Below are 26,087 nucleotides of genomic sequence, written 5' to 3' on the forward strand. Positions count from 1 at the left end.
TAATACACATTGATTGGTTGAGCCTCAGCTGCAGTTACACTGCTGAAACTGAACCTATACACTTTCTATCATGTGGTTTTGTTGAGTCATTGTAACAACAGAGGAGAATGGTCACTGACAAGTGACAAAAACTACTTGTCTGCTTAAGAGATGTCCACTCTGAAGTTGCCAACTATGGCCGGTATGTTATGTTCCTGTTTTATTGCTTAGGCATGAACTCTCCACATCTGTTATGGAGTGACCCGGTGTTATGTATACTACGGATCAAGTCTCTCACCTATCCATGCACCACATACATCTGCAGTGACAAGTTTCTGTGGTTGATGTCTCCTAACCATACAAGGAGTGGTTCATCCAGCTGACTCCCAGTTACATTAGAGAGGAGAGAACAAGGCCACCAACTTTGTGAATGTATGGAGTGTACACGTAACATTCCTCAACTAGCACCGCACAGCAATACGTACCATACTGAAGAATCTGAATTATTTACATTATCGGCTGCAACATCACCAGTAGCGAAAGGCGGCCATCCATGCCAGTACACTTCAGGCAGCCAAGTGTGAAGAGGTCAGTCTGTGCGAAATTTGCAAGATTTAAATTTAATTAAGTGTATCTGGCAGCCTTTGCTGAACAGACGTTACGTCTAGTCAGCATTACCAAATAGAGTGCCTCACTACCACAGGTGACAATTGGTGTACACCAACTCTGAGCTTGGCGGTGTGCTCGGGGCTGGCCCTATGGAGGAAAGACAGGAAAGACAAGCTCCTTTTGTCTCCAAAAATCAGACGGCAAAAGGTGGTCTTTATTCCTTAGCAAGCTTTACCATTGATGCCAAACAATAGCCAGAAGAGCTACAAAAGGTGCAATCTTAGTTGAACCAAAGAACTGTATGGCCTGTGGTTTCCCCCCTCAAAGTGCTGTTTTTCACATCTGTTGATGTAAGTGGCAGTTCCAACTAGAACGAAAGGGGCAGGGCTTTGTCTAAGCAATGAGCAGTTTAATACTGCCTTTTGTAGCAGAAGTAATAAAGGGTGAAAGACACTTCAACATTTTGTTAAGTGTTAGCACCTCCAAATGTCTCTTCACTCGCTGATACCTCCCCAACTCTGAAATGCCCATGCTGCCAAACAAAGGTTGATATTCACAAGTGCTGCTACCGGTTTGTAGCAGACCTGAGAGGTTTTAAGATGGAGGAGCAAAAGCTACACAGGACAGTGAGACCTGAGCAGCCTCCACTGTGCATTGTGTTGAAACTGCTTTGAAGGCAATAGTACCAGATCAATTAGAAGAGAAAAATTTGACTGCCTTGCTGAAAGCCCAGAATCAAAATGTGGAGGGAACAACCCGGCTGAGCGGCAGTAAACATGGTTAGAGAGGATTAGTGTCAGTTCAAATGTAGTAAAGATGTAGTGTTATTCACGACTGCAGATTGGCACGTTGTGTTTCACTTTGGCAACATGACACTTGCCGCCAACACAGAATGCAGCCACCCACAAGAGTGGCAGAATAAGATATTGCTGGGGCCCACAGGTGTAGTTGGTGTGCAAGGAGGGCCATGCCAACATCTCCGGCTCCCTTCTCATCACAGGCGACCTGAACAAGAAAGTGCCGATCGTCTCCCCGTCCTCACCCTGTACACAAAGCACCCGTGCCCCCTGTGCGATGTGGCCAAGGAGGAGCTGAGGGAACTGCTGCCCAGAGTTCAGCTTGTGGAAGTCGACATCGAGATGCCTGGCAACGAAGCCTGGCACCGGTGCTACCGTCACGACATACCGGTCTTCCACCTGAACGGGCAGTTCCTCATGAAGCACAAGGCGGACCCGGCTCTCTTGGAGGAACATCTTGATCGTGCAGCCTCTGCCAGTTGAACTTTTCATGGGGCAGCATTCTGTTTCCAGGTCACTGCCGGCTGGGGACTTCTTGTTGCCTAGCTCCCCGTTATACCTAGCACCGTAGCTCTGAACACTGGCACGTAGTCGGGCCTTGTTGCACCACCGTGGGAGGGGCGGAGCGGTTAAAAGTTCAGTAAAATTCCACAGCTTCCAAGGGATATAACGAAGGAAGTTCCTTCTTCTTACCACGTTTTCAAGAATTAGGAATAAGAATTAGGTTTCCAGGTGTTTATTAACGGTAATACATCACAGGAAGAAACGGCTGCGTTACATAACGGCGACATTTTATTAAACAGAACGCTCTAATTAGGCACAAGATTTTGAAGCAATTGTGCCGCACCGATGAGAGAGCCATGTAAAATTAAATGATGTTGTAAGCCAACATTGCGAAAAAGTAGTATTTCCATTGCGCAAACCTTTATAGCCCTGTCACACGGTGTCATTAATTCGGTGCTACGCGAGAACAGTGAATGACATTTGAAGCAAATGACATTTAGCGGCTAAGGTTCGGTAGCTGATTCAGCATGTCTTCAGCCTCATGGGTACTCACAACTTCGTTGTCAGGTGACAAAGAACATAGAGATAATATGCAAAGAAGTCTGGCACACGCAGCACCCGTTCTGAACACCGACTTATCGCCGTGAGCACGCAAACTTCGCAATGGGAAGGCGCGCGCCAGAGTGAGCGGCTCATCCGGCTCTACCACAGAACAGGGAGGATTGCGCAACTCTCCCTTCGTTTTCTCAAGTCGGGTCAAAATAATTTGGCCTTACTTCCGGAATAACGGAGCGGAAGTCACGTGATGTTGACAGGGCCGCTGCCCTGTCAACATCATTCCATGGGGAAACGTAAACGTTGCGCCTGATACTATGCATTAGAAAAAAACTTATAAAAAAAATTTCTATTTGTTTATGTTATTTTACGGCCATAACCATTTAGTTACCGTAACACTGTAACTTTGATGTTCCGAGATACGAAAGTGACTATAACAAGCCCGAGGCAACGCCGTCTGCTCGAGGTTTCGGCGGTTTCGGTTGTGATCGTCTGCTGTCGAAAAAAAAAAGAAGTGCGATCGGCTAACGGCGGCGCTACCAATACGCTCAAAAAAAGTTTTTTGGTAGCCGAAAGCCACGGCGGGCTTTCAAGGAATGAGGTGGAGCTGTTCCTCAGCTGTCGGAAAAGTGACCTCGCCGGTGAGTAGTACGACTGTGCCGCGCCCATGACATAAGGAACCAACCAACCAACCAACCATTCACGCCGGTCAGCGTCGTTGCGGTTAGTGCTGTAGGCGCAGTTTCCTTGCTTTTGTCGCAGGTATCTACCTGATTGAGGAGTAGTAAAGCGAGCTAAACGTAAGGGACAGATGGGGCGGTACACGCCTGCAAGTAGTCGCACACATGAGGGTTTTGGCGTCGTCCAATACGTTGTTTTGTTTGTTACCTGGTTTTCCCCCCACGTATAGTACGCGTGCCTGTGTGGACACAAGGTCGTGGTGGAGCAGTGTGAAGACAGACAATTTTGTTATAGCATAGCTAGGCCTCTTGACCAAGAGCTACAACTAGTTAGCTTGCTGTTGGCCTCTGTGGTCTAGCGGGTAGTGTCGCATCTTCGGACGCTTTTGTGCAGGGTTTGAGCCCCGCAAGTCTATCTATTTCCGTTATTATTTTTATTGGAAGAATGGTCCCTTAGATCAGTTATATGCATTCTTGTAGATAAGAGTGGTTTTATATCTTTTAGGTTGGGTTACGTGCAAAGAGGAGGCTATCACCACGTCTAAAAAAAGGTCTGCATTTCACTGGTGCCCGGCCTGCAGTGGCTTTGAAACGGAATGTTGCCGTGGGGCTGTGCATGTAAATAAAGTCGACTTGTGTTACCCCCCTTCATACCGCTTGTGTATGCAGTGCAGTGTCCGATGGTTCTTGTTTTCACCCATCGGGGGTTTGGGCTTGCTGGTTCAGGACTAGGAGTAAACCGCCTTTCACTGTCCCCGTTAGTCTTCATAGGCCGTTTAAGCGTCGTGTTGTTCTAAAGTGGCTCTTTGGTTGTGTTGGTTGAACATGATCAGGGGAAGATAGCGCAGCTGGCACACGGACAAAAGTGAAAAGGACGACACACGAGCGCTGGGTGCGCGTCCCAGCGCTCGCGTGTGTCCAGTCTTCTGCCTTTTTAACTCTGTGCCAGCTGCGGTGTCTTCCTCTGCTCGTGTAGTTCATTGAGTCCTGAACTTTGTGGTTGATTACACATTTGCATGAGTAGCGTTTTACACAACCTAATTGGAGAGATAAATATCTGTGAGCGCAGGTTTTCGAACCTTTAAAATTAGAGTTTTAACGAGCGTACCCAATTTTTAGTCTCTACTGCCAGTTGTTTCGCGATAACAATTCAGTCACATTAAATCTTCTTTATTAATAAGGATGTTTTCTAACTAAATCGAGCAACGCAGAAAAAAAGACGCGCACGGCTACCACTTCGGGTCTCTTGGGTAAACCCACACCCTGGTGGCGCTTAGCGAACTGTAGATGGTCTTCATGAGCGGCGACCGCGAGTTGCCGCAGTCGCCCTTGAAGTCGTCGAAGGCCAGGTCCCAGACGGCGAGGCAGAGGCCCGGCGTGCCCACATCTTGGCGCATTCGCTCCAGCTTGAGCGTCAGCGACCTGGGGCCCTCGTAGGCGATCCACTTGCGGGACCGGACGGCGTAGCTGCACAGGCCGTCCGGGTCGACGCTGTCCCGCAGCAGGATCTTGCACACGAGCGGGTACTCGACCGGTGCGGCCGCCCTGGCGGGGCTGCCCACGTGGAAGGCGCCCGGCGAGCGCAGCGTCCACTGGTTCCCCTGGAGGGACACGCTGAAGCATAGACGGTGCCGGTGCCTGCGCGGTACCTCGTGCTTCAGCGTGCGTATCACGTCGTACATGGTCGGGCCGTCCCTGCACGAACGTGGAACGAATGAACCGGTGACACGATGTTAGCAAAAATGTGGTTGATTCCTCCGTTATAGGAATGGGTAAAACACGAAAGTGAAATGTGCAGCGAAATCTGCAGCTGAGTATGATCTGCGGGTCGGCGGCTGTCTTGCGGGTGTGCTTGGCGAGCGACGTTCCTGCTGGCGGGTCTTTTTCGGCAAAGGTTTACTGGCGTCATTTCTGTGACGGATATGACGTCAGCGAAATCTTGGTGTATCCCGGCGTAAAACACTTCGTGTTAAAATATAAAACTCGAAAACAAACAACGCGAAGCATAACGTACTCTTCTAAAGGTTGGTACTAACGGCTGCTTCCCCGCAAGAAGACTCTGTATACAGGGGTGCACCCTCTACAGACCGATTGCTTCGTGGTACTGGCGTCACTTCCGTGACGGATCTGACGTGAGAGAAATCTTCGTGAATTCCGAAATAAAACACTTTCGTTTTAAAATGGCAACAGAGCCATGCTTAAAATAGGCCTACAATTCCTCATTTTAGAGTGCTCAGAACTGCTCTCGCAATAGAACTACGGGTAAATAAGATGCATCTTATTTGCCCATAGTTTTATAGCAGATTCAGTTCCAGACTGCCCTGGAACTGCCCTGGACAGGCAAATGAAAGAGACAAGGTGACAAAACGGCTGCTTCCTCATATGTACCCTAGGTCACCTATCTAGCTGGTGGTATGTAGTACGCAGATGCTGCGTCACATGTCTTGTATAACAGATCGTAGTTGTATTTGTTAGCAAATGCTCAAGGCCGCCTGACGTGACACTTCACTCCAATACGCCGTTCAAGCAAACTGCCATTAGGCGTGAGGAGGAGACTAGAACAGCCGCCTCAGCCGGATTTGCTGTAAAGTTCGCTTTGCCACGAAGTTATTTCTCGCGAGACGTTAAATTCATAACTGACAATCTTGAAACTGACAAACGACTGTGCTTGAAAAGGACGGAGAAGGAGGTTTTTTCGCCTGTTCCCGTATCGGACAACCATTGGAAATATGCACGAACCGTGATGCATTAGATCTGGCCTGAGCAGCGGTGATGCTATCCGGCGGGGTTCCATAGGGGCTCGGACACTGCGTGTAGAGCTGGTGGGCGTCGGAGAAGCCGTGCGTGGTGGCCAGAAGGAAATCCACTTGGTCCGCCAGCCCTGGGAGGTGGTAGCCGCGGTGCCGCCATTGGTCCTGGTGGTAGAACATGAGTATTTAGGTCCGCCATAGCCCCTGGCTTCTCGTTGCACACTTGTCGCCGCCAGAATTATCCTATGGCCTGTGTACGGACCACATTAAAGCAGTGGGGATACCGAAAGCGTAGTTTCTAAGGGCACGGTACATTGTTTCTTGTTGTTGCGGTCCGTACTAATAGACCCTGAAGCCTTGAAGGGGGTCCATGAGCCCCTTGTACCTCCCCTGAGGTTCTTTCCTCAATATGTACCCGTATACTATAGTTTAACGTACAGTAAAAGCCCAGTAAATAAAACTACTAGACTGTGCCGTTACGGTTTAGAAATGCTCGGGAACTTCAGCCATTCCAAACGGAAGAGTATCCGACACTTGCAATATACCGATCTCCGCGTATCACAGACTTTTCTTGTATGCTCCCGCAAATGCATTGCCTCCTCCGGCACCTTGGAATATCGCGTACTTATTTGCTTGTGAGCTTGGATGACCATTTCAACTGGGCTGCGAGACAATTGGAGCAAGTGTGTATAGCCAGCTTACCGCCTTTTCTGTACATGATGCGCCTCCACGTGGTTTTTTAGTATTGCGTAAGCAACAGGTGGGGCATGCCGGCAATAGTTTTGCCCTCGACCCGTCAACAGAGCGAAACAGAACGGAGGAGGAGAGAACGCGTGGCTGAAACGGCGCTGCCTTCGCACCGCTGCCGGAAGTGCTGGAGAGACGTCAAATCGAAGCGCGGTTCACCAGCCGCCTCTGCTGACGCGGCCATCGGACGCCGCCAGGGTGGTTCCGGGCACTCGCGTCACCACTTGTTGGCGTAAAATGGGTTTCGCAGCCAGTGCAGGCCGGCAAAAAGAGGAGGAATGTGAAATAATGCCAGCGACAAAATGCCGATACTGGTCGGCAACAAAAAAAATGGCTGGCGATTACAATACTCCCTAATGCGATATTTGGGCGCAGCAGCAGTGCGCTGAGGCAGCACTCAAGCGTGGGTTCTCTCGACGACAATGATGAGCCTCCACGTGGTGGACGCGAAGTGCCTTTCAGGAAGGGACCGTGACCCGCGTCTTAAGCAGGGAACGCACACCATCGTCACGCGCACCCCCCCCCCCCCCTTCCACCCTCACGTCTTCGCCAGCGTAGCGCATGACGAGCGTCTCGTGCGGGCACAGAATACTGCCCCCCCCCCCCTCCCCAAGCGCACATTTTCGGAGAGCGCTCGCGCCGCCACGGCGAACCACCCTCCCCTCACAATTTCGCGACACTCTCCTCTTTTGCTCTCTTTCACTATTCGGTCTTGCCATCGTTCACTCGGTTGCGACGGCGACACGGCTCAGCCCAGAGACGGGCACCAAAGGTCTGCACCCTAAAAGAGCCACAGGCTGCTCACGCGAGCAAGCGTTGTCACTGAGACTGTCGCAGCACAACGCACGGTTGTGTTGAGGACTTCTAAAGGCGGGGCAAGACGTGCGCATTGGACCGAACCTTTATGAGTGAGATGGACGAGGCGTTAACACATTCCTAAAGAGGCAATGAAGATAAAACACTACCCGGTTTATTTTGAGACAGCTACCCTTTGGCAGCACTCTCATCTCTGTTCCAGTCACGAAATACGTTTTAAATGCAGAGCATTTGTATAACTCACGATGTCACCCGTGCGTCGGCGTCGTCCGCAGCAGCCAGCCTCCCCCTACACTATAAAAAGAAATAACAGTTACCGGCGCGTGGTTTCGATCCCACGACCCTGCGGGCGGAGCGCAAGGTACATGGTGCTCTACCCACTGCGCCACAAAACCGACGCAGAATGAAAGGCTACGAACGCGCCTTATATCCTTGACTCATTCAAACTACGTCAAGAAGCTGCTGATACAACGCATTCACTACCTGTGGGCGGAACGCGAGGTACATGGTGCTCTTCCCACTGCGCCACAAAACCGACACAGAATCAAATGCTACGAACGCGCCTTATATCCTTGACTCATTCAAACTACGTCGTCAGCGGCGTGCGTTGGCGACTCAGCGGCGTGCTAGCTGCGTGGTGTACACGTGATAGCACCAACCCCCCAAACAATAAACGTTAACGCAATACACCCACCCCTATGCGACGCATTTACTCGAGTCCCCCTCGCGGGGAGATGGGCCCATTTTTCAAATATCGCGCTACATGGCATCAGCAGTGACGTAATATAGAAGGAACACTCTGGAAGCTCCAATACAGTCCAACAGTAGCTTTTTTTTGGCGGTTCCTTTGGTCGGTGGCCGCCAACCGTACAAGCAAGTCCCTGTGACGTTATAAGGATCCAGCGAAAAAGTTCCTGGTGAGTGGCCACTCCCTGTTTTTTCCTTACTATCCAGATTATTTTCTTGAAGTTTGCGATGAAATTGGTATCATTGTTATTGGGAGAAAGTAAACTTTTCAATGTATTAAACTTGTATTGTGTGTTCACGGTCCGTCAAAAAAACATCAATGAGCCCTCCGAATCATTCCATGCCAAACGTTCCAGCCGTAAAGTCGACCATCGCGGATTTCTTTAGTAAAAATTGTGGCTCATCCTGCATGGCCCACAATTCTCCCTCAAAGCATTTTTGTCAAGAAAAGTTTATTTCTTTTTGTTTTAACTCCAGTGTTTAAAACAAACTTAGGTCTGTGATAAAATCATTAAAATATCACTTTCTTTTCAATCGGGACCATTTTTGCGTGGATATCACGTCGATACCTTTAACTGCCCTGCAGTGTGCCGCACTATTAAAATGTTCTTGCTTTTTTTTCCTCTAGTTACGCCAGTCAGAAAATACGCGATGTTTTGCATTTTCGAGAAATTTTAGCAAATACAAGCACACTCTCTCAGCCAATCCAGGATTTTGTTCTGAATGTCGCCCTTCTGGACAATTCGTAAAAAAAATATATTGACTCTGACAAAAGGAGAGAAGTGCGAAAAAACATGTCAAATTTGGAAAAATCTCCTTTCCGCCCCATATTCACCGCTAAATTGCGCATTACTGTGCTCTTAGTAAAAATGCCAAATACAAGGCATTCACTAGAGCAAATCATCGAACAGTTTTAGTTTTAACAGAGAGAAAAATTTTTGAATTTGTACACTGACACTTCACGACGTTGTTCCACAAAGCGTCTTCTCTGTGCGGCATGCGCCTGCCTTCATGAAAAACGTGTGGGCCGGCGGTTTCACGCTAAAAGATTACCTTTCCCTGCGATTGTATTTCGTAGCGTCAGTATGAAAAAAAAAGGGATAGTTCGCGTGATTTAGGTAAAAGTACAACGTGGAGCTAGCGGTGGTGCGCCCTTTCTGTGAGTATGTGTACACTCAATGGCTGGCGGGACATCAGACGTGCATTTAAAGCATCCGTGAATGTTATGCGGGGTATCCCTTAAGTATGCCGAACATTGGGGTTAAAACAGCGCGTTATCGGGAATCACATACACTGATGCTTCACATGCACATCTGATGTCCCACCAACCGTCGAGTCTACACGAATTCATACAGTGGGAACACCACCGCTAGCTCCACGTTACTTTTCCCTCCAACACGCGAACTATCCCTTTTTTCAGTATTGACGCTACGAAATACAATTGCAGGGAAGGGTAATCTTGGAGCGCGAAGTTGCTGGCTCGTCGACCTTCATGAAGGTGGGTGCATGCCGCGGTGCAGAGAAGACGCTCTGTGGAAAACCATGGAGAAGTGTCGGTGTACAAATCCAAAAATTATTTTCTTTGCTTAAACAAGAACTGTACAGATTAAACTTTCTGAAATAAACTGCGATGATTAGTACTAGTAAATCCGTTGTATATAATATTTTACTACGAGCACAACAATGCGCAATTTAGGAGTGAATATGGACAGAGATTTTTCTCTGTTTTTCCCTGCTTAAGCAAAATCTGTACAGATTAAACTTTCTGAAATAAACAGCGATGATTAGTACCAGTGAATTCGTTGTATATAATATTTTACTACGAGCACAACAATGCGCAATTTAGGAGTGAATATGGACCGGAAAGGAGATTTTTCCAAATTTTACAAATGTTTTCTCGCACGTTTCTCCATTTTTGAGCGTCAATATATTTTTTACGAATTGTCCACAGTGCTGAAATTCAGAAAAATAGGCTTCATTGGCTGACAGAGGGAGCTAGTATTTTTAAAAATAGTTTGAAAATGCGCGACATCGTGTATTTTCTGAATGGCGTGAAGACAGCAACAAAAAGCAAAAATCTTCCAAAAATGCGGCATGGGCAGTCCAGGGCTTCAGCATGATGTCCACGAAAAAATGGAGGCGAAAGAAAAAGAATATATTTTTGATGAATTTAATGACAGTTTAATCAATTTAATGACAGGCCTAAGTTTGCCTAAATGCTAGAGACAAAAGAGAGGATACAAAAATAAATAATTTTTTTTTCGGCAAAAATACTTTGAGGGAGCATTGTGGGCTTAGCGAGGATGAGCCACAATTTTTACTTAAGAAATCTGTGATGGTCGATTTTACGTCAGGGACGTTTGGCATGGAATGACCCTTGCGGTAATTCTGTTTCCCTCTACCCTGTTGATCCGTATCGCTAGTATACGTCGCCCATGCGTAGGCCTCTAAGGCGCCGCTAACGGCACTCAAGTCACGTACGTAAGTGCAACCAATAATTCATGCTCAGTGGCAGTGGTGTCCGTCCTGCAGTCGTGGCCGAGTGGTTAAGGCGATGGACTAGAAATCCATTGGGGTCTCCCCGCGCAGGTTCGAATCCTGCCGACTGCGCGTTCCTTTTTTTCTTCGTATGTTTGCTGACAGAAAAAGAACCGCGCACTTATAGAGAGTGATTACGTTACGAATTAAGGTTAGGAACAACTCTTTTAGTTTACCGCTGGCATGACTTTAAGTTAACTTTCGGGCTTCCTTTAGCGACCACATTGGGAACTAGCGCTGTGACGTAACGTTGGTTAGAAATGTGCATGGCGCTTAGTTTTTAAAATTCATATTAAATGCAGAGCATTTCAGTAACTCACGATGTCACCCGCGTTGGCGACCGTAGTCCGCACGCTCACTGCGCATGCGCGTCGAGTCGAGGCGATAGCGAACACTCTCTCGCGAGGGGCATTGGATTGGATTCGAACACTCTCTCGCGAGGGGCATTAGATTGGATTCGATTGGATTGGCTTGGCTTGGCTTGGCTTGGACTGGGTTGGATTTGGATTGGATTGGATTGGATTAAAGTGGATTGTGTTGGATTGTGTTGCGTCATAGCCGCGGCAGACGCGCTGGGGCCGGCGCATGTGCAGTACTCTCTCTTCCGCGGTTTCCTCTCCTTCGGGCGCGCTGCGCATATAACCGGTGTGCCGTTCTCCGGCGAAGCAACATCTGCGCTTGGCTCAAACACCTAGAGTCCACGCCGCTTTACAAGTACGCCAACGTCGTCGACTGGGACCGGCTTACGCAGTCCCCTCAACGTATATAAGCGGCGGAGCGCGCGTTCGGAATTCAGCCAAGGGCGTCGTTGCTTGGCTTTGCTTGACGTGACGCTTTGCTTGACTCGAGTAGATGCGACGCATTTACTCGAGTTCCTACCGTGGGAAGATGCGGGCGGCTTTTTTTCTGTATTAACCTAAATTTTACGCCTTGTCATGGTTGATGCCGACTCGTAATTTGTTATAACGCCCAGAGTAAACTGACGAAGGCTAAACATATGCTCGTCATCCTCTAAATCCTCCCGTGCGGACTCAGTGATGTGTCGTCAGATTCGGCGTCATCAAATCGGGACGCTGCGTATACCGAGGGAACGGAACTCTTGAAGTAACCTTGTCACCAAGCAATGCAACCGAAATAGCTCATAACACGGTCTGCGCCCCAGGACAAAATCTGTAGGGTTATTCCACAACATTGATAGCTCTATTCCCTGCCCTTCTAAATGTCCTATCAAGACCAAATACAAGTTGGGTTTATTAAAAACATTAGTTCGTCTTGATAACAATGTTACCAATTTTATCGCAGACTTCGAACATATAATGGAGACACTAAAAAAACGAAGTTGTGGTGACTCCCCAGCCATTCTCCAGCGATTTCTCAATGACGTCACAGAATCTTGTTTATGCGATTGGCTACCGCCGACCTAAACCACCGCCTAGAAACATGACTGCGATTGTACTGGAGCCCCAGTTCCGTTTGATCGTATCCTTCGAATACTAACGTGATGTGACACACTAATAACTACGTTTTTAGTGTTGGCCCATAGTACGTCACTCCTGCCCATAGTACGCCATTGCGGCGCCTTTGTTCTTTCGTGGCTGTAATGGAGCTGACTGAGTTACCAAAGGCTACTTTTCAAACTAAACAAAGTTCTATTTATTTTCGTGGCCCCTTTAAGACGCTCTATCTACCAAAGGCTACTTTTTTCAATCTGAACCGAGTTCTATATTGTTTTTGTAGCCCCTTAAGAATCTACCAAAGGCTACTTTTTTCAAACTGAACAAAGTTCTATTTTGTTTTTGTAGCCCCTTAAAAATCTCTACCCAAGGCTACTTTTTTCAAACTGAACAAAGCTCTATTTTGTTTTTGTAGCCCCTTAAGACCCCTTATTAAGGGCTACTTTTTACAAACTGAACAAAGTTCTAATTTGTTTTTGTAGCCTCTTAAGACTCTCTACCCAAGGCCACTTTTTTTCAAACTGAACAAAGTTCTATTTTGTTTTTGTAGCCATTTAAGACTCTCTACCAAAGGCTACTTTTTTAAACTGAACAAAGTTCAATTTTTTGTAGCCCCTTAAGACTCCTACAAAAGCTACTTTTTGCAAACTGAACAAAGTTCTATTTTGTTTTTGTAGCCCCTTAAGACTATACCTAAAGCTACTTTTTCAAATTGAACAAAGTCCTTTTTTTGTAGCCCCTAAGACTCTCTACCAAAGGCTACTTTTTTCAAACAGCTAGACAAAGTTTGATTTTGTTTTTGTAGCCCCTTAAGACTCTCTACCAAAGGCTACTTTTTTCACACTACTAGGCAAAGTTCGATTTTGTTTTTGTGACCCCTTTAAGACTCCTCACCAAAAGCTACTTTTTTCATACTGCTTTTTGTAGCACCGTAAGACTCTACCAAAGGCTACTCTTTTCAAACTGAACAAGGTACTATGCTAATTTTTTTTTTGGCGCCTTTAAGACTTTCTCACGGCAGAGGAAATTGGGGCACCTGGTAAGGCACGCCGGCGGTGATGACGTAGCGTCCTCCGAAGCGTTCGCGCAGAGTGGCGACCAGCACGACGAAGTTGCGCTTGTCGAAGCGCGTGCCGCAGGTGCCTGCGGGCTGGTGCCAGTCGAGGTGGAGCCCGTCGAAGCCCTGGTTGACGAGCCACCAGTAGGCTTTGTCGGCGAAGGCGCGGCTGCTGTTCAGGTCGCGCGCCGCCTTCGAGAACTGGAATGTGTCGCGCTCGTCGGGTCCACCGCCCAGTGACAGCAGGATCTTGAGGTGCGGATACGTGGCCTTCAGCTCCGACGCGCGTCGAAAGCACTGCGACGATGGACAATAACTTTGCGCGTGAAACAACATTCCGGAAGCCGTCCATGTACGATCGGTGCTGTTACCTTTTCGTTTTTTTTTTAAATAACAACTGCACGTTTAGTACGGGCTTGCGACGAAGACACAGGGCGGGTGCACGCCGTCCCGTCCTTTGGGCGCAGTTTGTTTTCATAAATGCAGCATCAACTAGCCCCTCAACGTGCTGTACTGGCCTGTTCATGGCTTTGTGTACGGCTTGATGAGGTCTTGAAAAACCCGTATGCGGCAAATCGGCACCTAGGCTGGGTCTTACAGCATGCAAAACTTTATTTGGAATCATTTGCCCCTGCTACGGAATTTTAAATAAATAGTACAGATAACCGTCGGTATAACTAACTCACCGTGACAGAAAACGGGCTTTTTTATGCGATAGCTCGTTAAGAGAGGACATGGTTTACCCTCTTCGCACTGCAGTCTGCACAGCGAAAGACTTAGTATAAAAGAGATTAGGATCAAAGAGGTTTCGAGTAATCGAAAGCGGCTTTGTTGTAAGAGGGTTTCCTGTAACTCGACTTTCTCTCAATCGGTTCAATTTAGAACTCTCATGTGCAGGAGGCTAGCAGCGCAGTATTTGCGAAGAACCATTGCCTGGTACGTCTCGTCGAAGATGGGGTCCTTGCTGTAGATTGACCCGTCGGCCGTGACGCCAGCCGCGTGGTAAATGACGTGGGTGCAGTACGCCCCTGGCACGTCGACCACGCGGTAGCGCAGGTTGGGAAAACGGCGGTAGGCGTCGTTCTGGTACACGCAGAAGATGGCGTTCCTGCTCACGGACTCCGTCCGGTACGGTATGAAGTCCTCCGTGTCTAGAAATCGTAGGTCCGGACGCCGGGACTCGCTGTCCACCAGCGGGTGGAAGTCCGCGCAGGCGCCGACGTTGAAGCCCCGAAGAGACCTGCCGTCGAGGTCGCCGAGCAGCCCTGACGCGGCGAGGAATCGTCCTGGCTGCGGCATATCTGCCGCAAAACACGAAAAATATGCACGTCACAAAATTTTGCTCAGGTATGACAGAATGTAGGTTCAGGCGAACAGGAATAGCCTAGTTCTATATAACCTGTCTTCGCGACAGTTGCAGCTTCTGACGTCCTTACCTTAGAGGGTGGGACCAGGAACCAGAAAATTGTTAAGGGGAGCTCAGATGAACTTGAGTTAGATCAGGTACTCTTTCTGCCTTTCATAGAGCGTGTACTTCTCGATGACGCCTCCTATGGGATATGGATTACTCAGTCGGTAAGTGGTCTCATGGAAGCGGTAAACGAATATATCTACTTAGGGCAAGTTGTGACCCCGGATCCCAACCATGAGGCAGAGGTAATTCGAAGGGTAAGAATGGGGTGGAGTGCATACGGCAGGCATTCTCAGATAATGAATGGCAGCCTACCATCGTCCCTGAAAAAGAAAGTGTATGAGAGCTGCATCTTACCGGTACTCACCTACGGGGCAGAAACTTGGAGGCTCACTAAGAGGGTTCAACTTAAATTGAGGACAACTCAGCGCGCAATGGAACGGGAGATGATAGGTGTAACATTAAGGGACAAGAAGAGAGCGGAGTGTGTCAGGGTACAAATGGGTGTTAAGGACATATTAGTAGAGATTAAGAAGAAGAAATGGACGTGTGCAGGGCATGTAATGCGAAGGCAAGATAACCGTTGGTCATTAAGGGTAACAGAGTGGATCCCCAGAGAAGGCAAGCGTAGGGGTTGGCAGAAAGTTAGATGGGCAGATGAGATCAAGAAGTTTGCGGGGATAAATTGGTCGCAGTTAGCGCAGGACTGGGGTAATTGGAGATTAATGGGAGAGGCTTTTGCCCTGCAGTGGGCGTATATAGGCTGGTGATGATGGAGTGGGCTTGGGAAAGATGATTTCCAGAACCGTGTGCCACAGTCGAAATGTTAGTTGTTTGCCGGAAGTCAAGGCGCGCATTTTTCAAAACGCCTGCCATGAAACATGCTCTAGAATAGGTATAAGAGTGTCCATACCCTGAAAAAACGCGAACATAATTATGATTAACAAGAAAGATGTAAAAGAGCTTAATAATTACAGACCCACCAGTCTACTCTCGGCTGTATGCAAGCTGTTTACCAAGAGATAATAGTTACTCGCATTAGCGACAGCAAATATTTCCAACATCCGGGGGAACAATGGATCACATCCTTCACATCCAGCAAGTAAAAGAAAAATCAGCGGGGTGTAATAAACCCTTTTACATGGCATTTATAGTCGCCGAAAAACGTTTGATTTAGTAGGCACTACAGAAGTACTGGAAGCAGTAAAAGACCAGGAAGTGGAGAGGAGAGATTCACATAAAACTCTTGGACAACATGTGAGAGCAATCTACGCCACCGTAGTATCGCGTAGGTTGTCGAGGAAAAAGGAACAGCAATCGCTCACCTTTAACTTGTAATTGTAAAGCAACCACTGTTTACAAAGTGCGCGCTGTTATTAACATGGACAAACAAAAAGAAATCACGCAGTCGGCAGGATTCGAACCTGCGCGGGGAGACCCCAATGGATTTCTAGTCCATCGCCTTAACCACTCGGCCACGACTGCGAACTGGCAGACGTTGCTCTGTGGGGTTATGTCACCACTGCGCCCGAATTCTTGGCTGCCTTGACGCACGTGACTGGCGTTTAAATGGCGGGAGCTGTGCCCCAAGCACGTACGCGAGGGTAGTGTTATCACTGACACGAAAGAAGAGGAAAAATAAATGATACGACACACCTTATGCTGACCACTGTTCTTTGTACAGGCTGATTCTACAGGATAATTCGGTGTAATTGCACAAGATAATTGAGCAGGATATTTGTACAGGATAATTTGGTGCAGTTAGGAAAAGGGTAAAAGCTTCCGATCAGAAATGGAGAGGGGTGGGCATATCTCCAAGAAATAACAACATGCGTTGGGGGAGCATACAGGCAGCAGGACTGGGACAAGGCAGGGTTGTTGATAAACGGGTAATACCTGAGCCAGTTGAGGTTTGCGGACGATATTGTTTAGTGAGTCTCGAGAACACCCGGAAAAATGCTTCAAGATGCATAGTCAGTAGATTGGCCGTAGAGTTTAAGTCAATAATCAACAAATCTAATGTAATGATAAATAAACATGTTGGAAGAACCCTCTTTAATATATGGAGCGGTGGTGTATCGACGTACCATAGCTGCGGCCTCAGAGCGAATTCTGGCTTTCACATGACGTCGACTCGGTAGACTACTGCGCTTCTACCGCAGCCATATACAGGGGCTCCAGAAGGAAGGGGGGAAGCTCGAGACCCCCTGCTTTTAAAAAACAAGAGTTCTTGGCATGATGAAGAAAATCATGCCTCTAAAACAAAACAAAAAAATCTGACTGGAGTTGTTGAAATCGCGTGGATCGATACGACTGAGTTTTTTTGGCAGAATGTTTGACCCGTCTGCCAAGGTTAATCGTCGCGTAATTCCCAATGCGCATTGTTTGGTTTCTTCTTATAGCTTGCTGCTGACACATAACTCCCACTAGAGTTGTTCTGTTCCTGTAAGGAAGCGTATATGATTTACTTTTTAGTGTTATTCACGATGTCGGTTGTTGTTTCACGCACGAAGACGCTTCGAAGTATACAGTTTAAGTGTCATAGAGACGGCACGATTGGTCTTCCCTAACGTAACAAATACAACCTTAATTATTGTATTATGTAGGATCTTTAAAGTGGATAAAGAGCTGTCATTTATAATATTTGGTGTTTGATCGAGTGAAGATTCATTTAAAAAAATTAGGCCAACCTGTTGAAAAAAAACTTTTTTCCAGACGCTGAAAAAAAACGCGTTTTTCTAGAACCACATACTACTACTACTACTACTACTACTACTACTACTACTACTAGTACTACTACTGCTACTACTAATAAGAATAATAATCGTGATCCTCATCACCATCATGATCGCTGGTCGTAAGCCCCTCCAACTTGAAAACACTTCCGAAGCCTCTGGCCATATTTACAGTAAACGCGGCTAATGTTACGGCGATAGCCTCGCCAGTTAACCTCGTGCACTCGGTAAGGGGACCCGCCCCACACTGAGCTGCTGACCTCATACTTTTCTACACTAAAGATAAGCTGGTACGGCGCGTGGCGTGCTGCCGGGCCGAGGATCCCGCACGAAGCGCGACACGGTGGCATGTGGCTTGCTGCGACCACTGGAAGCTGCCTCGTGAGCACGTTATAACTTGCGAGAATGAAAATTTGGGCGAAAATGATTGATTGGTTGATTGATTGTAGGGTTTAACGCGCCGACGCAACGCAGGCGATGAGGCGCGCCGCAGTGGAGGGCTCCGGATTAATTCTGACCACCGGGGGTCTTTAACGTGCGCCGAAATCTCGTACACACGGGCTGTTTTGATTTTCGCCTCCATCAGAAAAGCGGTCGCCGCGGCCGAGAATCGAACCCGCTACCTCGTGCTCAGTAGCGGCGAAAATGAACCACCCTGCCGATATTCATCAATGGACACACGGCCACCTTTACAGGAAACTGTTGTAATTCATTTCCGAAACTGGACTCTATAGTTTCCTGTAGTGCACCCGTGTAATTTTTTTTTCTTTGTAGCGAGAGCTACAATGGCCGTGTTCTCGCCGTTTCACTCTCACTGGTGTCCTCACATCAGTTCCCTAGCTGGCAACGGTTCCTAAGGAACCCGCGGCGGATAGGGATAATCTAGCGATTCCTTAGCCGCCGCAGCTGACAGCGCCGCGCACCGCGCAAAAGAAAAATAAAATAAAATAAAATAAAATAAAAGAGAAAACAAACGTACAAAATAAAAAAAAATAAAAATAAATAAAAGTAAAAAGAATAGAAGAATAAAAAATACAAAAGAATCGTATTTTATTTATTTATTCCAAATACCTACAGCGCCCGTTGGGCATTTTTGTAGGGGGGTTAATTATTAATCACAAAAACAACAAGTAATCATAGAAATGCAAGCTATATAATGGGAATACAGGTTTGTCTCGGTAATCAGAACGCAGAAGAACATAGCAACATAACATAATTCAGAACATAGCAACAATATACGGTCAAAAGCAGTAAATCAAATGTTAGCATTCGTATATATAGAAGGGGCGGCTCGGTGGGATTCGTCGTCAGGCTTCGTCGTCGGGGACGGAGGAAGAACGAGCCGCACGCCGCGAGAAGCGTCGTAACCGCACAGAGAACCGAGCTAAACAATAACATCAACGGTATCTCTTGCTACGCACACCCACGCATAACTGAGTTAGGCCACAGCGAATTTTTTCTTTCCTTCTGTGTCGTACCTCTGTCCTGATTTGTCCATTGTTTCCCCTCTGTTACTTTACTTTCCCTTATGACTTGTGGCAAAATCGCGCAAGAAAGAGAAATCAACCTCCGGGCGACGTAGAAGAACTGACAGTGCTGCCGAAAGTCTACAATGGTCATCCGAAAGCGGTAATCAACTATCCCCCATGACGGTATGCCTAAACTTTTTCGGCCAGCCTTGCCAACGCTTCTCGGCCACCCTGAATGTTTTAAACCAGTGTTGCAATGGCGCCACATAACGGCAAAGCCTCGTCTTTCGGCAATTTGCCAAGAAAAGGGTGTCTTTTACAAGCCCTGTTCGTATTGCAAAACAGGGCTGCTTTTGAAATGCACGCTGGCCTTTTCCTTATGCTTTTCTTTTTCAGCCGGTATAAAAGTCTGCCTGATTTTTAAGTGCGAATGCACTTTATAAGCGACCCCAAACCATCCACCGCCGGCGGCGTTGGCGTCCGCAGTGCTCCTCTATATTTGAAAAAGAAACAGCATCCGGCGCCAGGTTTCGATCCGAGGACTTTGCGGCCGCAGCGCGACGCTCTACCGACCAAGCCACGGACGCGACGCTGATATCAGTGTTAGTGACGCGCCTTATATCTTTAACGCATTCAAACTACGTCGTCAGCGGCGTGCGTTGGCGACTCAGCGGCGTTATAGCGGCTTGATAACGGCGTGGTGTACACGTGATACTACAAACCCGATGGAAGAGATGGAAGAGAAGGCGGCGAGGCGGTGGGCTGCGGGGGCCGAGCGCAAGCGCCGCAAGCGGGCCGACAACCGTGCATTCGCACTTTCACATTCTCCCCCTCGGGGAAATGCGGGGGAATTTTTAATACGGTGCATAACAGCGCGTGCGCTGTAGCACTGTGTGCCCCATTCGGCCGCCTGCTGACGGCGCGGCAGTATGCGCCAGAAATCTGCACGTGCGTACGATAGACGTGCAGACAATTTCGCCTCTGCAGTATCGGGTAGGTTGCCAAGGACGAACGGACTGCAATTGCTCACCTTTCATCTGGAATTGTAAAGCAACGATTGTTTACAACATGCGTGCTTACCATGGCGAACAAAAAAAAAAAACATTTTTGCGCAGTCGGCAGGATTCGAACCTGCGCGGGAAGACCACAATGGATTTCTAGTCCATCGCCTTAACCACTTTTTTTTTCCCTTTATTGCCAAGAAGGACAAAACAAAACGCATATACAACAGTACCAGCCACAGGGACTGATAAAACAAGAAAAAAAGAAAAGCAAAAGGGGGACTGCATCGCTTTGAGCGAGCAGTTAAAAGAAATGTACTTTCACGACAGCTAAGTCATCCATTAGCGACAATATTTCTTCATCATAGCCTGCTCTATGGAACACCTCGCGTAATTTACATATGCTTTCTACAAAATAACAACATACAGAACAAGCATTTACATCTGCATTACGTACATCCATACGGCTCCTCCATATAGCATGTAGGCCCAGGAGGAAGAACAGGTCATAGGGCAAATTATCTGGACCTAAAGCGAGGTATCGAATTCCATGGGGCGTCAAAGACAGTTCTTTTTTTAAGGTGCGCTGCAGGACATCACAAAAAAATACTGCGTCCCAGCAGTCCAGGAATACGTGTTCAATACTCTCCGGTTTCCTGCAGAGCGAACAGTCCTCACCCCACGGCAAAAAGAGCTCCTTGGCCGCCATACACGTCATAACCGGAAGAGTTTCTGTGTGCATCTTAAAAAAGAAAGTCTTAATTCCCCCCGGCACTGGAATTTTCTTAACTCTCTGCAAGACATCCTGACATGGTCTCGCATTGTAAACAGAGCGATACAAGGGTTCGGGAAATAAACATTCGATCAAATCCCCCATCAATTTTTTGCGTGTCACGGATGAAAGAAAATCACGCGAAAAGCGTGCCGTGAGAAACCGATAAGAAAAACCTCTTCCTTCAAAAAACAACTGACGCTGTAACGAGCCACAACAGCAGACGTAACCAGAAAATCAGGCAAAGCATCACCTAAAGAACACTGCATAAAAGTTCGCAAAAACGGGTTAAACTGGTCCCGCTAAAAGAAAAAAAAACGTGACACAACCTGTCTCAAAAAGAGGTGGGGCAAAGCTGGCCCTCCCCCTTTGAGCTTTCTAAAAAGGTTGCTACGACTAGTTCTTTCGAACGTTGAATTCCAAACGAACACCGCAAAAATGCGGTGAAACTTCTGAACATTCAAACGGGAACAATACAAAGCCTGCATAACATACCAAATCTTGGTCACTAGAAAAACATTACAGATGGTAACACGAGCAAAAATGGACAGATTACCGTTATGGGGCGGCAAATGGCCGTTATTGCCGCCCCCTTGTACTTTTCTACTTCGATGGCTTCTATTTTTTCTTTTACACTGCGCATGTCAGCCATAAACAGACCGGGCGTTTTTGTCTCCTCATCTCTCAGCTGTTTAAGCAAGTTGCGTAAATCCTTCTCTTGTTTTCTTGCCTTAACCACTCGGCCACGACTGCGAGTGGGTAGACGCCACTCTGTGCAGTTCTGTCACCACTGAGCACAAATTCTTTGCTGCCTTGACGCACGTGACTAGCGTTTAAATGTCGGGAGCGGTACCGCAATCACCTACGCGTGGGTAATGTTATGACTGACTCGAAAGAACAGGGAAAGTCAATGATACAAGCACCTTCTCGTGGGTTATGTTATCACTGACGCGAAAGAACATGAGAAAAAAAAAAAAAAAAAAACGATACAACAGACCATACTTTTTTCTGCCGGCATAAAGTTCTGCATGATTTATTAATACGGTGCATAACAGCGCGTGTGCTGTACCATTGTGTGCCAGATTCGGTCGCCTGCAGGATGTCGACGGCGCGGCAGTATGCGCCAGGAATCTGCACGTGCGCAAGATAGACATGCAGAGGAGTTTGCCTCTGTAGTGTCGGGTAAGTTGCCAAGGAGGAACGGACGGTAAGTGCTCACCATAAATTTGGAATTATAAAGCAATCATTGTTTACAACATTTGTGCTCTTATTAACATCCGCAAACAAAAAGAAGTCCGCACGCAGTCGGCAGGATTCGAACCTGCGCGGGGAGACCCCAATGGATTTCTAGTCCATCGCCTTAACCACTCGGCCACGACTGCGAGATGTCAAACGCCATTCTGTGTGATTATGTCACCAGTGAGCGTATGATACCTGGCTGCCTTGACGCACGTGGTTCGCGTTTAAATGTCGGGACCGGTGCCCCGATCACCTGCGCGTGCTTAGTGAAATGCCTGACACGAAAGGACAGGAAAAATAAATGATGCAACATAGCTGATGCTTACGCATTCACCTTCGCCGCTCGGCGATGCGAGTCGCTTCGACGTCGGGCTCGATATTGCTAGCGCATCAGGCTTTTTTCTCGGGATCGATTTTGGAAGCATCAGCCACATGGTTTTGCACTAGTACAACAATATCATTGTCAGCTTGACAATTTATGCTTTTATTATGCTGACAACGGCGTGATGCTTTTTCTGTGGGGTACTTGCGAAAGAATGCTTACGCTTTAAAAGCCGTGTCGAGGTGACTTCTTCGTAAGGCGTATTTTTTCAAAGGGAGAAATGTTTTTTGAGCCACCTAGACGCAAAACTTTCGGTGTATCTCTGTCTAGATCTGTCGCTCTAATCAGCCAGAAACGTTACTGGTGACCCTGGTCACAAAATGGTTTCTGACCACCAGCTGGGAATTTCTGAAGGCAATTGGTAGGGGCACCAAAAGTTGTGAGGAGAGTAGCCAATAAGAAAAAGTGTGATTTAGAGAGTGAGGGGGCACGTGCGGAGAGGGGAGAATATAGGAAAATAGTACAGAGGGAACGCACAGGGAGAGGAGGACTCGGAAGCGTATGACGAAGTCGGCGGAGTGTGCGATTAGGTTGGGGACCGCAGTAGTATCCAGGCAAAAGGTAGAGAACTGGCAATGGGGATAGCATTAGAGCGGAAGAGGAGGAGGAAGAATGGGATTGAGAGAGAAGGGTAGAGATAAGGGAAGATACGGGAAGAGGAGTGTCGCAGAAATACAAAGAAGGGAGGAAGAATGCAATGGAGAGAAAAGGGGGTCGAAAAGGGCATGCCGATTTAAAAAGTAGAAGCAAGTGGGTGGGAGACTAGGAAGAGGAGGATATAAAATGGGCGGTGGTGAAGGAAAATGCAGGACGACGAGGAAATGAGGGGAGGGAAAGAGATATTAGATGGGAAATAGGAAGGATGGGAAGAGTACGAAGGGAGGTAGGTAGAATTAAAATAGGGAAGGGAGGTGAAGAGGAGACCACGAGGACACTACCTAGGCCTGGTGGTATTATGGAAGGAAGGGTACGGAGAGCAGGGTAAGTACACGTCAGGGAGGAAAGAGGGGTGATGTAGGATCGGAGGAAGAGGATTATTGTGGAGGGGGAATGAAACGGAGACAGGGTGTTGGCACGGAGGAGACAGGGAGCGAACATGGCCAGTGCGCACCCATGGGTGGGATTTCAGATTGCATGATGTAGGTTTCTACCGTGGCCGGTCAACGTTTCCGAGAGAAATGGTTCCGTATTAAAAATGTTGAGACGCGTTCTGGTCATTGCGACCTTTGTCAAAGCGCAGTTCTTTGGTACTACGGGTACCATACCGACTATTTTCCCACTGACCTGCGGCGACGGTTCCCGCCTTGTAATACAGCAAACCCAATGGAAGCAGCAGGAGCAGCGCCGACACGGCGAGGGAGCTTGTAAGCAGGTTGCTCTTGTTGCGGCACGTGCACTCCAACACTTGGCCCCCACGGGACTGCCATTGCGGTAGAATGCGCAGTCGCGGTCGATGGGATTGCAACGCTTCGCAGAGAGCATCGGCGTGTGTTGTCCAGTTGTCCTCACACGTCGCCAACTCGCCGTCTCTGCCGGACCGCTGCTGCGACGCGTCCTGCTCGGAGCGCGAGGAACGAGGAGGCAGGACGTCGCTGTCGAGTTCCTGGGCGCGCAGTCCCTGCACCGAGCGGCTGTCTTTAGTGGCACCAGTGGACCAGTGGACAGCGGATTGGGTATAATAGCTGTCGCACAGGCTGCAGAAGGTGGCGTGCCCCGGTGTGGCTGCTGTCGTGGCGGTCCTGCTGCGCGACGTGTCCGAGGTGGTCGTGTACTGGTCGCACGTAGACGTCGAAGTGGCTTTCAGCGTGTCGCCGCAAGAGGAGCACGCCACAGGGTGCCTCTTGCGCTTGGTGTGGGTGCTCAGCATTTGCAGAGGAATGGTGGGTTCCTCCGAGGTCAGCGGGTCGGGTGGGCAGCTCTCGTGGCAGGCCAGTCGCTCTTTTGTTGTTGGTTGGTTTGTGCCAAAAGAATAGCTCATACCCGCTCACGCGGATTTGCCAGGAAATGGGCACTAACTCAGCGAAAAAAACGGCTCTGGATTTAAAAAAAAGCGAATGCACTTGAAGTACTAGGTTAGGAAAAAAAGTATATATAAACGGGAATAAAAAGGATAATCATTACACTGCCAGAAAATGAGGTGCGGCATCAGAGAGGACGAAGCAACTATAAAATCAACACTAATGAATAAGGAACGGACAGACAGAAGGACAGTCGTGAAACGTACGCAAAGAAATAAAGCAAGAAGATACGGCAGTGCAGGAGAGGGAGTGAGCGGGAAGGCAATGAGTAGAGGCGCTGCCATGTTTTATAGAGGATCCTGCCATCTTGATCTAGCGGCTAGCACGGTAAACGGCGAGATTCACAAATGAATGAGTGTACAGCGCCGCGAAGAGCCCAGGGCTTTCGCCCCGAATGATTATATTAGAGGAACAGAGATTGGGTGGGCCAATTGATTAAAAGTGCTTTCCAGATATCTTTTTCGTTTGGAGGTGAACCGTCGGCAGAAGAGGAAAAAATGTTCTATTGTCTCTAATTCATTACAAAATGCACAAAGGGGTGAGGGGGCCAGATTACAGCGGGGCAAATAACAATTTAAATTTGGTACGCCACAACGAAAGTTAGTTAGGCTAACTTCACAATATCGTGATTGACCTATCCGGCACTTCCACGAGAACCGGAGGTGGTCAAGCTCTGAACCTACGCACACAGTTTCAGCCATGTGTTGCAGGAACCCTTATCTACGAAAACGTGCCGAGGTGAGGAAATGTATGGGCCGCAGGATTTCCACCACTGGGCCATCTAATGCAAGTCCCGCCAACGTATGTATGTATGTATGTATTTATTGTACTTAGGAAAAGGAAAAGCCACCAACAGGCGTAATTTGTCTCGCCTAGGGGGCGGACACCGGAACGCCTGCTGGTGTAGGGGGGGAGGGGGAGGATAGGGAGAAAAGAATACATAGGAAAAGGAGGATAGGGGAGAAGGTTGACATTACAATGCATGTAACTCGCGCAAGGGTAAATATAAAACACAAAAGAGAAAAAAAAGGAAAAAGGGGAATAAGGGTAAATATAAAACACAGAAGAGAAAAAAAAAAGGGTTACACACTGGGAAAATTAACATTACAGAGAAACACTACAGATATAGACAACACATGAATCTACAAAGGACACATCACACTTGTAAAAGGGGTCACACACGCACACACACAAGTACAGAAGCTGCTTCAGCAGCAGCACTCCTCCACAATCTGGGCAGCTAGGCAGAGTTGTAGTGGAGTGCGCTGTGCAGCCCCGAGGCCCGCAGGTATGTACCCAGGGCCTCGAGCACTTTGTCTCGCTCCCTAGCACTGCCCGGGGGCCAAAGCAGATCCTCGAGTGGCCGCGCTCCGTGAAGCACGACCAGCAGCTCTGCCCGCCCTGCCGCAAACTTGGGGCACTCGTATAGCACGTGCGGCAGGGACTGCACGGGCGCTCGGCAGTGGGTGCAGGAGGGGCTGGTCGCCCGCCCCAGACTGTGCTTCCGCTCCGCCGTCCACACGTCCCCCACTCGGAGGCGCAGGATGGCCGAGCGCAGTCGTCGAGGCAGGCGTGAGGCCCGCACAGGCGGTAGGCCCCCTCCGACACGCAGCCGCGGGTCCGGATGCTTGGTCCGGATGTGTCGCTGGATGAGCAGGCGGGCGTCGTCCGCTGCCGCCTGAGCCACCATGTCCGACGGAGGCAGCGCGTGTGCCCCGGCGGCCAGCTCGTCCGCCCGCTCGTTGCCATCCAGACCAATGTGGGCGGGGACCCACTGCAGGCACAGTTGAGTGCCCCGGTCCGCCAGCTGTGCCGCCTTCTCCCGGA

The 26,087-nt window shown here is 48.4% G+C and overlaps 2 protein-coding genes and 3 non-coding genes across 8 annotated transcripts in view; 2 read left to right on the forward strand and 3 right to left on the reverse strand.

Moving 5' to 3' along the window:
• LOC144152848 (acetyl-CoA acetyltransferase, mitochondrial-like) overlaps positions 1 to 3,775 on the forward strand; it is a 47,699-nt gene extending 43,924 nt beyond the window's left edge. For all 4 annotated transcript variants that reach the window (XM_077684339.1, XM_077684337.1, XM_077684340.1 and 1 more), the window contains exon 14: positions 1,589 to 3,775. In XM_077684339.1, the coding sequence (XP_077540465.1) occupies positions 1,589 to 1,868 (280 nt within the window). In that variant the 3' untranslated portion in view covers positions 1,869 to 3,775. The remainder of the gene's footprint in view (positions 1 to 1,588) is intronic.
• Positions 3,776 to 4,032: 257 nt separating this feature from the next.
• Positions 4,033 to 24,220, reverse strand: LOC144153186 (chitinase-like protein 4). Its single transcript, XM_077684836.1, has 5 exons — positions 23,527 to 24,220; positions 14,167 to 14,534; positions 13,213 to 13,530; positions 5,899 to 6,039; positions 4,033 to 4,815 (listed from the first exon to the last, which is right to left on the reverse strand). The coding sequence occupies exons 1-5, from the start codon at positions 24,218 to 24,220 to the stop codon at positions 4,354 to 4,356; spliced, it is 1,983 nt and encodes a 660-aa protein (XP_077540962.1). The 3' UTR covers positions 4,033 to 4,353.
• Positions 10,713 to 10,794, forward strand: Trnas-aga (transfer RNA serine (anticodon AGA)). The gene has a single exon. It is a non-coding gene; the product is annotated as a tRNA-Ser (tRNA).
• On the reverse strand, positions 16,048 to 16,129 carry Trnas-aga (transfer RNA serine (anticodon AGA)). The gene has a single exon. It is a non-coding gene; the product is annotated as a tRNA-Ser (tRNA).
• Trnas-aga (transfer RNA serine (anticodon AGA)) lies at positions 21,922 to 22,003 on the reverse strand. Its single transcript has one exon. It is a non-coding gene; the product is annotated as a tRNA-Ser (tRNA).
• Positions 24,221 to 26,087: the final 1,867 nt, after the last annotated feature.

The sequence above is a fragment of the Haemaphysalis longicornis genome, unplaced genomic scaffold, assembly GCF_048455015.1.
Source record: "Haemaphysalis longicornis isolate Haplotype H1 unplaced genomic scaffold, Haemaphysalis longicornis Haplotype H1 scaffold_9, whole genome shotgun sequence".
Taxonomy (NCBI): domain Eukaryota; kingdom Metazoa; phylum Arthropoda; class Arachnida; order Ixodida; family Ixodidae; genus Haemaphysalis; species Haemaphysalis longicornis.

Coding starts and splice junctions, on each gene's coding strand:
- LOC144153186 (XM_077684836.1), bottom strand. CDS start 24,220: ATGAGCTATTCTTTTGGCACAAACCAACCAACAACAAAAGAGCGACTG. Junction 14,535..23,526: donor GGCGGGAACCGTCGCCGCAG/GTCAGTGGGAAA, acceptor GTTTTGCGGCAG/ATATGCCGCAGCCAGGACGA. Junction 13,531..14,166: donor TCTTCGACGAGACGTACCAG/GCAATGGTTCTT, acceptor CCATCGTCGCAG/TGCTTTCGACGCGCGTCGGA.